At 40.5% G+C, this 15,427-nt stretch overlaps 2 protein-coding genes across 2 annotated transcripts; both read right to left on the reverse strand.

Moving 5' to 3' along the window:
- Positions 1–3,524: 3,524 nt before the first annotated feature.
- LOC131224713 (receptor-like protein EIX2) lies at positions 3,525–9,522 on the reverse strand. The gene is made up of 2 exons (XM_058220022.1): positions 9,406–9,522; positions 3,525–4,823 (listed from the first exon to the last, which is right to left on the reverse strand). The coding sequence occupies exon 2, from the start codon at positions 4,428–4,430 to the stop codon at positions 3,696–3,698; it is 735 nt and encodes a 244-aa protein (XP_058076005.1). The 5' UTR covers positions 4,431–4,823; positions 9,406–9,522; the 3' UTR covers positions 3,525–3,695.
- On the reverse strand, positions 6,591–15,199 carry LOC131225074 (receptor-like protein EIX2). The gene is made up of 5 exons (XM_058220496.1): positions 14,984–15,199; positions 14,140–14,217; positions 13,482–13,604; positions 8,126–10,600; positions 6,591–7,232 (listed from the first exon to the last, which is right to left on the reverse strand). Exons 1-5 carry the CDS (start codon positions 15,197–15,199, stop codon positions 6,591–6,593), a joined length of 3,534 nt encoding a protein of 1,177 aa, XP_058076479.1.
- Between the last annotated feature and the right edge of the window lie 228 nt (positions 15,200–15,427).

Genomic DNA, 15,427 nt, shown 5'->3' on the forward strand with positions numbered 1-15,427 from the left:
TTGGACCCGACAATTCAAACGCATAGGGTTAGACGACTCATCGACGAGCGAAGGTCATTCGTGATCTACATAAGAGCCGTCACTCATATGCACATGCGAGACGGTTGCAATATCAGTACGGTTAGGAATATCTGATTCATAACTTCCTTATTGCTCAATGGTCACTACGGGGAAGCTTGTTACCCAAGTGTAGGCCGACAGTTCGGAAACGGTATCACATACCACCAGGCCCGACTTATGAGTCTCGCGGATTCTTTTCTGGTTGTGATTCAAAGTGAACTCATCCAGTAGTAACTTAGGTACTCTGGGTTCCTTTCAAGGTTATTCAATCCAAGGTTTTTAAACAAGTTGTCGACTTTCAAACTAGTTCGGTCGACCTGGGGCACTTCGGCTCAACCGACATTGGTACAAGCATGCCGTGTAGTCTAGCTACTGTCGGTCTTCCAAGTTCAACCCGGGTCAATCGGATAAGCCAAATACGACTAGCTTGGACTGGGCCATTTCTTAATTTAAGCAGTTAGTCGACATTCTCGAGATGGGGAGAAACATGTCTCTACGACTCAGTAATCGCTAAATTACGATTACATGTTATTACTTTCGAGTTCACACAAACATTTCATCAAACACATGAGCATTAGTGGAGCTACACATTTTTATATATGATCTTAGCAATTAACACATGCATGACATTCAGCGTCCTAACTTCATTTAGGCATTTCATCAAACACTTGAGCATTAGATGAGTTACACATTTATAAAATCCTAACAGTTTAAGACATGAGTAGCGTATGTTGTGTTAGCATTACTTAGGCATTTCATCGAATGTAAAATCAACAGTGAAAAACTAGAACATGAATGATCAGGCATTTCATCGAACACATGGGTCACAATAAATTTCATAAAATAGGTTAATTGCAAATCATTTCAAATAAAATAGCATAGCAAGCTTTAAAGCATAGATCTCGGCCCGTGATCATTATCTGGACCCTCAGGGGTCGATAAAAGGTAACCTAGGGTTAATAGTCTGCACTTTTTGCGGTGATTCTACCTCTCTTGGCGGTTTCAAAGGTAGAGTTCGACGTAAGGCGTAAGGATCTATACAATAGATATAATCTATAAGAAAATTTGGAAAGAGAAGCTTCGATAGTCTAGGGTTTGGGTCGAGGGTCAGATCTCACCTTTTCGTGGTTCGAAGGAATCCAAAAGAAGTCACAATTGCGGCACGAAGTCTTCCCGAAGAAGAGGAGATCCTTGGTTGGATCCAAACTCTCCCTACTTCCCCTTCTCTTTCCTTTGCTTTCTCTCTTAGAAATGCCCTCGGTCAAATAGTAAATTCGTGCAAGGGAGAGGGGTGTGAGAAAATGAAATATTTATAACTCCAATTCTGGTGTAAATGGCCCTGGTGGTCCTTGTACTCTCATACTAACCCTATATGGGCCAGTTTTGGTTAGTAGGGCTATGAGGAGAGGCCTACAAGGCAATCCATAACTAGGGCTATGAATCCTGGTAACGGATAGGCCATGATACACCGTGGGCCAGTGATCAGGCTCTTAAATGGGTCTTGAGAGCCCCATTTCGATTCAATGGTGTCCCTTTGCCCATTGGACACCCGATTGTATGGAACTAGCCAAGACAATAACCTTGACGGATGTTCCAAATCTGGCCAACATCCGATGGTCCGAACTCCTCGTTACGCAACAGAATGAGGTGTTGGGCCCCTTTTAATGTGTTAGCCCATTTGCTGGTCACTTGCACTTTGTCATGCACTTAGCTGGTAAGCTCAAGTTGGGTGGTTTCCGGGCACCGTCCTAACTTAATACTCGCGACGGGTGTCAAGCCCACAAGGGTGCTCGCCCTTCCAGGATTTTGGGCCCAACGGGCTGGTGCTACCCATCTTACGACCGAAACGGCTTGTCGAGTCACCCTTAGGAGGATTTTGGTCATTGGTGTCTATCTCTGGTCTGGTCAATGGTTCAATCTAGTTTCGCTAGTGGACTTGCATGGTCAGGGGCGGTAACCAGGTCACGAATGTCCTAAGTCTGCTAATTCCAGGTAGGTTGGTCAACATGCTTTAACTTGTACAAAAATTCCCAGGACGTTACAGAGTGCCTCCCCCCTAGTCACGTTAGTTTAATGAACGAAGTGGATGGGTTTCTCTCAAAAGTCTTTAAGTGGGCCAGCATAGATTGCTTCAAGATATGATGCATCATATGTGCTTGTTGTCCTCTCCATGGACTTTGCTCGAGCCCTTAATCATTAGTTATAAAATTTGCTAACCTTGATTTTTTATTTATTTTTATTTTTTATACTCACTTGATTTATTCACACTTTATGTTAATCTTTTAAATGCAGTACCACAAAATGTGCTAAAAATTGAATTTGGATGATGGAGAAAATGTCTTAAAATTGATAGTTTTGGTTTCACACAAGCCTTGGGTCTTAGTTAGAATTGTGAAGTTAGGGCTCATTTTTGGGTCACTTAATGGTTTGACTTGCCTGGTTTTTTAGGACAAACTATTTTAAATGATTGGCTTACACATCACACATGTCTCGGGTTGGCATTGTTGATATCATTTCCTCTTCAAATTCATTCTTTTATGTAGAGCGGGTCGCAAACCTATTCCGGACTCAAATGGACCAAAAGAAGCCTGAATGGTAACGGACACAGTCCATCAAATCTAGACCCGAACTTACGTGGGGCCATGATGTGACTAGGCCCAAGGTGCATCCGGATTGAAGAAATTCATTCCGGATTGAGAAAAATTCACATTCAAAGGGCGAACCATAAATTAGCCTGACCATGGGGCCCATCTTAATTTATATATTCTACATCCACATTTTTCCTCATTTTAGGGAGAGCCTAAAAATGAGACATCCAAAATGTTAGGTAGACAATACCATAGTAAATAGTGGCAATTGATCGTTAAAAACCTCTTGTGGGCTAGAAAAAGTTTTGAATCAAGTTGATAGTTATTTATTTTCCCCTTCATCTAGGTTTTATTTTTGAATCAAGTTGATAGTTATTTATTTTCCCCTTCATCTAGGTTTTTGTGACCTTATCAACAGGTTGGATGACAAATAAACATCACAAAAACATTACCCATAGGAAGTTTTTAATGGTTGGGCGTTCAATCACCATTGTTTCCTATAGTAACGCCCACATGAGATTTGGATATGCTTCATTTTTGTTCTCATGCCCTAAAATGATGTAGTGAAACATATGGACAATGTGGATATAGAATACATACATCAAGGTGGGCCCCACACTATGGGCCACATCGTCTTAGGTGAGGCCAGGGCTGCACCTTGTCTGCTTCCTCCTGCGATAGGCTTTTGCAGGCAATCAATGTCAGTTTCTCGTATAGGTGTGGCCCAATTGATAACTGGAGCAGCTAGTACGGATAAGTCCGAATATTTATTATTGTTATTATTTTTACAGAAAATTAAGAACACATCACAATTTATTAATACTTAAATTATTACATACATTAAGCTTTCTATTACAGCTCTTAATTAAAAGTACTAAAAAACAATTGTGAAGAGATCTGCATTACAACAATTATTCATTACACATGATCTGGATTTCCATCAGACTTTTTCAATCTAACATCTTGTAAATCTAAATTAATAAAAAAGTCTATCTTTCATCTCATCAAAGAAGCGGTAATAGGAAATTCTCCAAGATTTTTTAAGCATTAAAATACCACAGAATTCCCAAAACCCAACTGCAAATCCTGTCCCAACGCAGAGTAAAACCAACGGATTTCATACTCTTCCTCATCTTTTTCTACATCACCACTGACAGCCATTGGACCTTGAGACGTCTCATCGCTACCACACTTTTCTATAAGAGGAGATCCACAGAGTTTATTGTTGTCGATATAAATAGATGGATCTTTAAGTGTCTGGACCTGACTTCCCATTGGAATTCTTCCCGACAAGTTGTTATACAACAAGTTCAAGTGACTTAGAAAAGTTAAATTTGACATGCTCAGAGGAATTGAACTCGAAAGCTGATTTTCAGAGAAATCAAGAGACTCTAGCAATGCCAGTTTACCAATCTTGTCTGGGATCTTTCCGTTCAACTGGTTTCCAGATAAGTTTAAGGCATGCAATCCCAAAAGACTTGTGAGTCCTTCAGGGATCTCTCCAGAAAAGTTATTTCTTGAAAGGTCTATGCATGTTACCAGCGAAACTTTTCTTGTGTATTCAAGTATTAGCCCCTTCATTGATACAAATAAGTTTTCCTTGTAACATGATGATCTTGTCCCTCCATAGGAAAGAATGTGGTTTATCTTCTGCTCATTCTTCATGGCCATGAGATTTTCAAAACTTTGGGGAATTGAACCAGATAAACAAGTTTGTGCAACATCAAGGACCTGAAGAGAAGTTAGTTTTGATAATTGTGATGGGATGTTGCCAGAAAACATATTTGATCAGAGACTCAGAATTCTTAAAGCTGGAAAGCTCTTGCCAATCCAAGTGGGAATATGACCTGAGAATTATTGTGTCCAAGATCGAGAGTCTCCGAACTAGTACATTTATTCAAAGATGAAGGTATTTTTCCTAATAGAGTATTGTTGCTTAGATGCATTGTCTGGAGTTGACGTAACAGACCCAAAGACGTGGGTATTCCTCCGGATAACCTATTCTTGCTCAAATCAAGTGCCTAAAGTGCTTTGCAATTACCCAAACTCAATGGAATGATACCACCAATATTGTTTCGGGAAAGGTCAAGGATAGTCAAGGAATTCATTCCTTCTATGAGGGAATCATGCCACTGATTTTGTTACCTTTGGCAGAAAAGTATTCTAAATACTGCACTGTGGATGTAAAATTTGGTGGGATTGGTCCAGAAAATTGATTGTCGGAGAGATCAATTGCACTGGCTCCATTCAATATGCAAGGTATGGGCCACTGAAATGATTGGAACTCAAATCAATGTAGTAGGCCTGAGGCTACATTTTTAAAGGGTTGGGCAATTGACTAACAATCTGGTTATTTGAAAGGTTTAGAAAGGAAAGTTGGGGTGTTAAATCCCAAAACCAGGTGGGGATGATGTCAGAGATGGTTGTGTTAGAGAGATCCAAAAATTCTACATATTTTTGTGTTCATAGGCAGAGAGGAAATCGAGGACCTAAATGACATGATCCTAGGTTAATGTTAGAAAGCTGAAATGGAGGGGCCCAATCAGAGTGTGGATCAAAAACCAAAGAATTGGAAGACAATTCCGAGACATTCAAGTTTTTGAGGTTTTCAAAAACTCTTTTAAACAGGTTTCCTGTTAAGGAGTTGGAAGAGAGGTGACGCAGGGATGAACATGATGAGGATAACTACTCCGAATCCACGGAGCTTTTCTGGACTCCTCACAGAGACTTCTCGAATCCACGAGAAAAGAAAGCAGAAAATAGCAATAAATTCGAAATTGATTAATTGATCAATAAAAATGATTTCACAACCCTTTAAATAGGGGTACCAAGTAATGGGAAAGAAATCAGAATCAAACTACAACTAAAACTCCTAGAATCCGCGACTTATTATAAATAGTAAACTTACTATTTATAGACGGTCGTGATGTCTACTAGTGCACAAGGTTTTCGGCCAAAAATAGTAAGTGTCCTATTTGGCTTCACCAAACCATTCTACTAATTATTCTAAGCTCTTTTCACATTGGACGCAACTCCTAAAGCCCGACGGATGAAGAGTTATAATCAAACTAAAACTTACTATTTATAGTAAAAACAAAATTAAAACGGGGAAACGACCATCGATCCAAGGGTATTTCGCAAATCTGGGTTGGCTAAAGTATCTCGTTCTACCCTAAAATCATATATTTTATGCCTGATAAGTCATTCCGGATTGTGAGATATGCCCGATCTAAGGTCCGATGGTCCGGATCACTTCTGTCGTCGACGGGGCCTTTTCTGATCCATCTTGGCCATGAAACTATCCACGACCCGTTCTACATCAAGAGGTCAAGCAAATGCAAGTTAGAAAGCTGTCCTAAAGTTGTTGGGATTGTCCCATTCAACTGATTCCCACGGAGAAATAAACTTTGTAAGGAAGACATTCCTCCAAGAGCTTCAGGGATATTCCCATTCAACTGATTCCATGTGAGATCTAAATCTCCTAAGGAAGACAATCCTCCAAGACGAGCTGTAGGGATTGGGCGTGTAAGCATGCAATCCATGAGAGCTAGGCGTTTAAGATTTTTGAGCTCATATAACCAATCAGGAATGGCCCCATGTGTATGGTATCCATACAAAGACAGGCGCTCTAAATTGATAAGCTTAGTTGTGGCTCTTGGAATGCTACCTGTCATATTCTCACTGAATGACAAAGAGAGAGACTCAAGTGATTTTATATTCGAGATAGAGTTGGGGATTCCTCCATGCAGCTGACTGAAAGATATATCAAGTATCTTCAGCTTCCTCCAGCTGCCTTCAAGGAACTCCGACCAATCAACCCTCAGGTTATCATCAGTTGATCCCAACCACAACTCTTCCAAGCTAGGAAGTTGTGAAAATCGATTAGGAACCTCACCATGAAAGTTGTTATATGTGAGATCCAAGGACACGAGGCTACTAATGTTATGGAAAGCTAGAGTTGAAGTTGTTGTAACTGAGATCAAGGACACGGAGAGATGTGAAATTAACAGAAGGAAGAGTTGGAGAAATATATGAAAGACCACAATCGAATAAGTGTAGCTCGACAAGGGAAGGAGAGTTGTTCATTACGTGCACCCAATCATGTCTTGCCACGGAAAGGTTCACTCGAGACATGTCGAGGCAATTGAGAGGTAGGCTTGTCAACCACCAAAGGTTTTTGGCACTCAAAGAAGATGAAGAAAGCTTCAGGGAAATGAGTTTGGCGAGGTTTCCAAGCTGACGAGGGATTCTCCCGCTGAATCCTGCCCATGACAAGTCCAAATCCCTAAACTCCTTCATTGAACCCAGGAAATCTGGAATTTGTGCGCCATTAAAATCATTAGAGCTCAAGTCCAACAACTGAAGATGCTTCAGTTGAACCAGAGCTGGATCAATTCTGCCACCTAGGTTGCCTTGGAGGTAGAGTTTAAGAACAGACCCAGTTATGTTGTCGCAGGTAATTCCTCTCCATTTGCAGCAGTCAGAGGCTTCATCATTCCATGAAGAGAGAATATTGAAGGAATCGTTGAGAGACTTCCGAAAGGTGGTGAGAGCCTTTCTCTCAGAATCCAAGCAACCACTCACCTTGCAATATCCTCCCCAATATATTAATACATTTAAAAGAGAGAGAGAGAGAAATAAGAAAGCTTCTGTGCTGAGAATAACAACTCTCCATTCCTTGCTGTAGAAAAGGAAAGGAAAATTGCTTCTTTGTTGATTTCTCTTTCCGCTCTCCTTAATTTATAAGATCTGAATCACCACTATTTTCTCTCAACGCTTATCAAGCAATCCTAACCATCCACTTAAAATGGATGAAGAGTCACCACCGGTAGCGGATTGGGTTAGACCCGCCTCACCTAAGACGGTGCGACCTTTACCATGGAGCCCACATTGATGTATTTATTCTATATCCATGCCATCCATCTGTTTTTCGGAATCATTGTAGGGCATGATCCCAAAAATGAAGAAGATTTCAAGTGGACTGTTCTTTAGGAACGGTGGTGATTGAACGCACTACAATTAAAAAACTTCTTGCGGTGTACATTAATGTTTCTGTAGTGTTTATTTTCCATCCAATCCGTTAATAAGGTCACATGAGCTTGGATGAAGGGTAAAAAACAAATATTTATTATTTTTAATTTTTTTTAAAAAGATGGGAGCACATCAATTGTAATTTTATTGATAATTATTATATACATAATTAGAGGGGGGTATACTGACTGATTCGCTCCCCAAATTCATCACTAAAGCTTTCTATTACAACTCTCGTTAAAAGTACTAAAAAAAAAAAAAAAAATTCCAAAAACAAAAAAAAAAAAAAAACAAAAACAAAAAAAAAACACCCACCATGAAGCATCTAACATTACAACAATTATTCATTACACACCTGGATTTCTATCAAACTTCTTCAATATAACATCCTATAACAATTAATAAAAGAGTCTATCTTTCATCTCATCAATGAAGCGGTAATAGACAATCCTCCAAGACCTCTTGAGCACTAAAATGCCACATAAGGCCCAAAACCCAACTGCAAATCCTGGCCCCAACCCAGAGTAAAACCAATGCATCTCATCCTCTTCTTTGTCTTTTTTAACATCACCAAGACCTGGAGGAGTCTCATCGCTAACACACTTATCTAGAAGAGGAGGTCCACAAAGTCCGTTGTTGCCCATATAAATAGAAGGATCTTGGAATGTCTGGAGCTGATTTCCAGATGGAATTTCCCCCAACAAGTAGTTAAACGACAAGTTCAAGCAACTTAGAAAAGTTAAATTTGACATGCTTAGAGGAATTGCACCTGAAAGCTGATTTACAGAGAAATCAAGAGACTCTAGCAATGCCAATTTACCAATCTTGTCTGGGATCTTTCCGGTCAAATGATTTCCAGATAAGTTTAAAGCACGCAATCCCAAAAGTCCGGTGAGTCCTTCAGGGATCTCTCCGAATAAGTTATTTCTTGAAAGATCCATGCATGTAACCAGTGAAACTGTTCTTGTGTATTCAAGCAGTTGCCCCTTCACTGACACAAGCAAGTTTTCTTTGTAATATGATGATCCCACGCCTCCATAGGAAAGAACCTGGTTTATCTTCTGCTCATTCTTCATGGCCATGAGATTTTCAAAACTTTGGGGAATTGAACCAGATAAACTATTTTGTGCAACATCAAGGACCTGAAGAGAAGTTAGTTTTGATAATTGTGATGGGATGTTACCAAAAAACATATTCGATCGGAGACTCAAAATTCTTAAAGCTGGAAAGCTTTCACCAATCCAAGTGGGAATATGACCTGAGAAATCGTTGCATGCAAGGTTCAGAGTCTCCAGACTAGTACATTTTTTTAAAGATGAAGGTATTTTTCCTGATACAGTATTGTTACTCAGGTGGATTGTCTGGAGTTGACTTAACAGACCCAAAGACGTGGGTATTCCTCCAGATAAACTGTTCTGGCTGAAATCCAGTGCCTCAAGTGCTACGCAATTACCCAAACTCAATGGAATGATACCACCAATATCGTTTTGGGAAAGGTCAAGGACAATCAAGGAATTCATTCCTTCAATGGATGAGGGAATCATGCCACTGATTTGGTTACGTTTGGCAGAAAAGAATTCTAAATACTGCATTGTGGATGTAAAATTGGGTGGGATTGGCCCAGAAAATTGATTGTTGGAGAGATCAAGCACTCTCGCTCCATTCAATATGCAGGGTATGGGACCACTGAAATTATTCGAACTCAAATCAATGTACATGGCCTGACGCTTCATTTTGAAAGGGTTGGGCAATTGGCCAAAAATCTGGTTATTTGCAAGGTTCAGGGAAAGAAGTTGGGGTGTTAAATCCCAAAACCAGGTGGGGATGATGCCAGAGATGGTTGTGTTAGAGAGATCCAAAATCCATACGTATTTTTGTGTTCGTAGCCAGAGAGGAAATCGAGGACCTAAATGACATGATCCTAGCACAATTCTAGAAAGCTGAAATGGAGGGGCCCAATCAGATTGTGGATGAAAAACCAAAGAATTGGAAGACAAATATAAGTACGCCAACTTTTTGAGGTTTTCAAAAACACTTTCAGACACGTTTCCTGTCAAGGAGTTGTAAGAGAGGTCAAGCAAATACAAGTTAAAAAGTTGTCCTAAAGTTGTTGGGATTGTCCCATTCAACTGATTCTCTGAGAGACGTATTTCTTCTAAGGAAGAAAATCCTCCAAGAGCTGCAGGGATATTCCCATTCAACTGATTCCCCGATAGATCTAAAAACACAAGGCTACTAATGTTAGCTATCCAATTTGGAATGGTAGACTTGAAGTAGTTAAATTTGAGATCAAGGACACGGAGAGATGTGAAATTAACAGAAGCAAGAGTTGGATAAATATATGAAAGACCACAGCTTGATAGGCCCAACTCAAGAAGGGAAGGAAACTTGTTCATCACGTGCACCCAATCATCGCTTGCCATGGAAAGGTCCACACCAGACATGTCGAGGTACTTGAGAGAAGGTAGGTCTGTCAACCACCACAGGTCTTTGGCACTGAGGGAGTGGTAATTATTTGGAGAAAGCTGCAAGGAAATGAGGTGAGAGAGGTTTCCAAGCTGGTGAGGAATTCTCCCACTGAACCCTGCATGTGATAAGTTCAAATGCCTCAACTTCTTCATCAAACCCAAAAACTCTGGAATTGGGATGCCATTAAAAGCATTATAGCTCAAGTCCAAGAACTGAAGATGCTTCAGTTGAACCAGAGCTGGATCAATTCTGCCACCTAGTCCGAGACGGGAGTCATTGACATGGAGGTCGAGTTTAAGAACAAACCCAGTTATGCTGTGGCAGGTAATTCCTCTCCAATTGCAGCAGTCAGAGGCATCATCATTCCATGAAGAGAGAATATTGAAGGAATCGTTGAGAGACTTACGAAAGCTGGTGAGAGCTTTTCTCTCTGAATCTAAGCAACCACTCACCTTGCAATATCCTCCCCAATATATTAATATATTTAAAAGAAAGAGAGAAATAAGAAAGCTTCTGTGCTGAGAATAACAACTCTCCATTCCTTGCTGTAGAAAGGAAAGGAAAATTGCTTCTTTGCTGATTTCTCTTTCCGCTCTCCTTAATTTATAAGAGCTGAATCACCACTATTTTCTCTCAACGCTTATCAAGCAATCCTAACCATCCACTTAAAATGGATGAAAAGTCACCACCGGTAGCGGATTGGATTAGACCTGCCTCACCTAAGACGGTGCGGCCTTTACCATGGAGCCCACATTGATGTATTTATTCTGTATCCATGCCATCCATCTGTTTTTCCGGATCATTGTAGGGCATGATCCCAAAAATGAAGAAGATTTACATTTTAAGCAGACCGTTCTTTAGGAACGGTGGTGATTGAACGCACTACAATTAAAAACTTCTTGCGGTGTACATTAATGTTTCTGTAGTGTTTATTTTCCATCCAATCCGTTGATAAGGTCACATGAGCTTGGATGAAGGGTAAAAAACAAATATAAGCTTGATCCAAAAATTTTGTGCCCGTTTATAGTCAATCACCTCTGTTTCCGATGGTACCGTCCACATGATAACTGGATCTACTTCGTTTTTAAGATCATGGTTGGTGGTCGGTGCTCTGAGGGACCCACCATGATGTATTTGTTTCATCCATTCCGTTCATCCATTTTTACGTATCATTTTAGCGATTGATCCCCAAAATTATATGTATATAAATCTCAGGTGGAACACACCACAAGAAAACAATAGTGATTTGATATCCATCATTGAAATACTCCTAAGGCCCACTGTACTATTTATTTGACATCCAATCTGTTGATTGTGTCATACAGACCCAGATGAAGGGAAAAACAAAGATCAGCTTGATCCAAAACTTTCATGGCCCCCAATTTTTTTAATGGTCGATCATTCAACATTGTTTCTTGTAACGTGGTCCAAGAGAGATTGGGACAAACCTAATTTTTGGTCTCATACCATAAAGTGATCTAGAAAATAGATGGATGTCATGGATGAAACACATACATCATAGTGGAGCCCACGGAGCACCAACCACCAGCCATTGGCTGGTGGCAGGGGAGTAGCCAATCCGTTTCCTTGGGTTAGTGGGTATTACCTTCATCATAGGACCTTTATGACATTTTGTATATCCATTCCGTTTATTCGTTTTTACAGAAAATTTTAATACAAGTTGCCAAAATTCAAGCATATTCAAATCCTAGTAGGACCACACCACAAGAAACAGTGTTGCTTGAACAATCATAGTTAAAAACTTCCCCTAGCTCATTTTAAGCATATTCATAATATTTATTTTTCATCCAACCCATTTATAAAGTGAAAAAGAAATAAGTGAAGGAAAATTTTTTTAAAAAAATAAAAAAATCCAAAACTATTTTGACCTACAAAATGCTCTTTTAAAAAAAAAATAATAATAATAATAATTTCCAGCTTGTTAATACACCCACTGCCAGTTCACACTACACTGTTAGCCACCCCAACTGGGGAATAAATACCTCAGTGTTGCAACGAGGTATCTTTCACTCAGTCTAGCACTTGAGCCATGGATTAGGATGTTAAAAAAACAAAAGCTTTTAATGGTTATGTATGACTTTTTCCAGCGGTGTGGACCCCGTAGATTCAGATCAAGTAAATTTGTAGAAAATGTCCTTAAATGAGCTGAGAAAACGGATGGACAGCGTAAATATGACAAAATTCATTAAGGTAAACACACTGAGCTACTGTCGGAAGCGGATTGCATGCGAACCTGGTCGGAGCTTTAAGGGCCTGTTTGATTTTTAAGAGGCTGTATAATTACCCTGTAAATGAGTAATTGTTACCATATCACCCGTTTGAAAATAAAGTGAATTTCTGCCTTGAAACCAGTTCAAAAGAATTAATTTAAATTCATGAACACCAAGGTGATGTGTATTATATATCCATTCCGTCCATCCGTTTTAGCACAATGGTTTGAGGCGTGCTTCGAAGAATGAAGCAAATCCAACGTTCAAGTGGCCCACACCAAAAGAAATAGTGGCCCCAAGAGGTTTTTAATGGTAAGTGTTCGCTTCCTTTTTCCCATGCCGTGGTCCAGTTGAGCTTTGGATATGCCTCATTTTTTGTCTCAGGCCATAAATTCAGTTGACATAATGGATGAATGGTGTGGATAATCAACATGCATCACGGTGGGACTCACAAATATTTTGTGGCCTTTTCATTTTGTGTGTCGAAAGAGCATTGGGTCAAATCGAGCACCGAAAATAGTGATGTAAATACCGGGTGGACTAATTATTACCCATTTAGTAAATGGTATTTACAACTGAATTGAAAATTCAAACAAGCCTTAAGCAATTGAGCCGTGAGTAACTCAGTAAGCTGGGCGTACTGAGTAAACTGTGTGAAGTCCACCATGGTTAATTATGTATTTTATTTGCTCCGTCCATCTATTTTAAAAGATAATTTTATGACATGAGACCAAAAACGAAGCATATAAAATGTTCAAATGGACCACACCACAGGAAATAGTTGAATTGAACGTCTACCGTTGAAAAATTCTTGGGGGCCATGAAAGTTTTGGATCAAACTTATATTTGCATCCATGTCTGTATGATCTTATGAAGAGTTTGGATGACAAATAAACATCACTGTGGGGCCTAACAAGGTTTCAACGGTACTGGAATTCATTATCCCCACTGTTTCCTGTGGTCCGATCCACTTGATCTTTAGATATGCTTCAATTTTGGGCTCAACCCCTTAAATTAGATGGAAAAACAAATGAACTGCGTGAATAGACTACATACATTCAAGGTGGCCCAACTGAGTTTACTCAGTATGATAAGAGCCTACCGAGTAACTCAGTACTCCGATTTCGGCTTTAGAGCTTTTCCAGCACCTACCAGTGGCAAGCTGGCACTGGTCCCTGCCCAAAGCGAGCCCATCATGGGCAGGTTTATGCAGGATGCGGATTGCCTGTGCACACCAGCCACACAAAACAGTTTCTCTGAGAGTCCATCATTGAAGCCTACCAGGACGTTTATGTGCTATGCAAAACGTTTATACTGTTATTACCGATCAAATAAACTGTGGACACAAATATCATCCAGGTACAAAACTTATGTGGCCCCTACAGTTTCCAATGGTAGGAATTCGATCTCCATTGCTTTGTGTGGAATGTGTCTTATACCTGCGTCCATCCATTTTTTCATATCATTTCAAGTTTTTTTTTTTTTTTTTTTTTTTAAACCTGAAGTTTCATTTCACATAGGAAAAAGGCTATACAAGGCTCTCCACATTCAGAACAGGCCCCATGGAACAAAAAAAAGAAAAAAAAGAAAAAAAAGAAAAAAAGAGCGAAAGGTCCGAACGAAACAAGGAAGGCGACCACATATTTACAAGAAGTGCCAAAGGAAACAAAATAGAGCGATAGAGCTAATCATTCGATCTAAGCGCACCTAAGCCGACCCTATCCAAAAAGATCATACCATGGACAATAAGAGGAAGGCACCTGGAATGAAGATAGATCGAAGACTGTTGAAGAAGACTCCCTTCCCGAGCTAAGCCATCCGTTGGCCCGTTGCTTTCTCTGAGAATGTGAGTGAAAACAAAGTTACCCAGACGGCGTAAGCGGTTGATACGAGACAACCAAGGATTCCACTTCCAAGGGGTCTTGATTTGATTTGTGAGACTACGGATAGCCAATTTTGAATCAGACTCAACCATAACTCTGTCCAAGCCTTTATCTAAGCAGAGCATCATCCCGTCATGAATAACGTGGAGTTCCGCCATATTATTAGAACCAACCTCGTAGCCCATGGAGAAACCGAACACAAACGTCCCATTTTCATTCCTGCATATGCCACCCCCACCCGAACGACCCGGATTACCCATCACCGATCCATCAACATTTAATTTGACCCATCCCGGGGATGGTTACCTCCATTTCACCAGAGTAAAATCATTTCGATTATGACCAGCGGTCAATTTCATGGATCTGAAGTCGTGATTCCAGATAACAGCTTCCATTAATTCTGCGCCTAGGAGCAATTTTGCCCACCATCTGACACGGGCTACTGATGTACAGAAGGACATTGGGGTATTGTCGTAGACTGCATCGTTTCTGGCTCGCCAGATTTCCTAAAGAATAAGAATGGGCAGCAGAAATCTGACCGATTGATGCGCTACTCCAGGAGCTGAGGCATTCCTCCAATGGCACAATTTACCTGCAATCGAGTTGTGGAGCAACGGAGGGATACCACACATCGAGCCAAATAACGTCCAAAGAGCCTGCGCATGACGACCGAAAAGAAAGAAGTGTGGGATTGATTCCTGTTGAGAAGAAGCATTCATACCTTGCAGACAACATCTACAACTAGAGGCCATGGCGACGCCTTTCTCTTGAACCCTAGTATCGACGGGTAACGCATTGTGAAGAGCCCTCCACATGAAGATGGAGAATTTTGGAGGGAGAGTGCGATGCCAGATCCATTTAGACCACTGGTTGGGCAGGGAGGGGGATCGCAGCACCTTCCAGGCAGAGCGAATAGAGAATCTACTTGATGATTCATGCGACTAGATGCACTTAGGAGGTTCATCACAAATAGAAAATCCACCATTGATTATATTGTCTATAAGGTGTTGGGGAAGGAAGGAAAAAACCCGGGATGGAAGGGAGGGTCCGGAACGACCCAGGACATCTCTCACTTTTAGCTTCTTGAGTTCTGAAGGGACAGGACATTCGAGTAGGCATTGAAGAGAGCCCCTACCCATCCAGTTGTGGGACCATAAATTGAGCT

This window comes from Magnolia sinica, chromosome 14 (assembly GCF_029962835.1).
Source record: "Magnolia sinica isolate HGM2019 chromosome 14, MsV1, whole genome shotgun sequence".
NCBI classification, from domain to species: domain Eukaryota; kingdom Viridiplantae; phylum Streptophyta; class Magnoliopsida; order Magnoliales; family Magnoliaceae; genus Magnolia; species Magnolia sinica.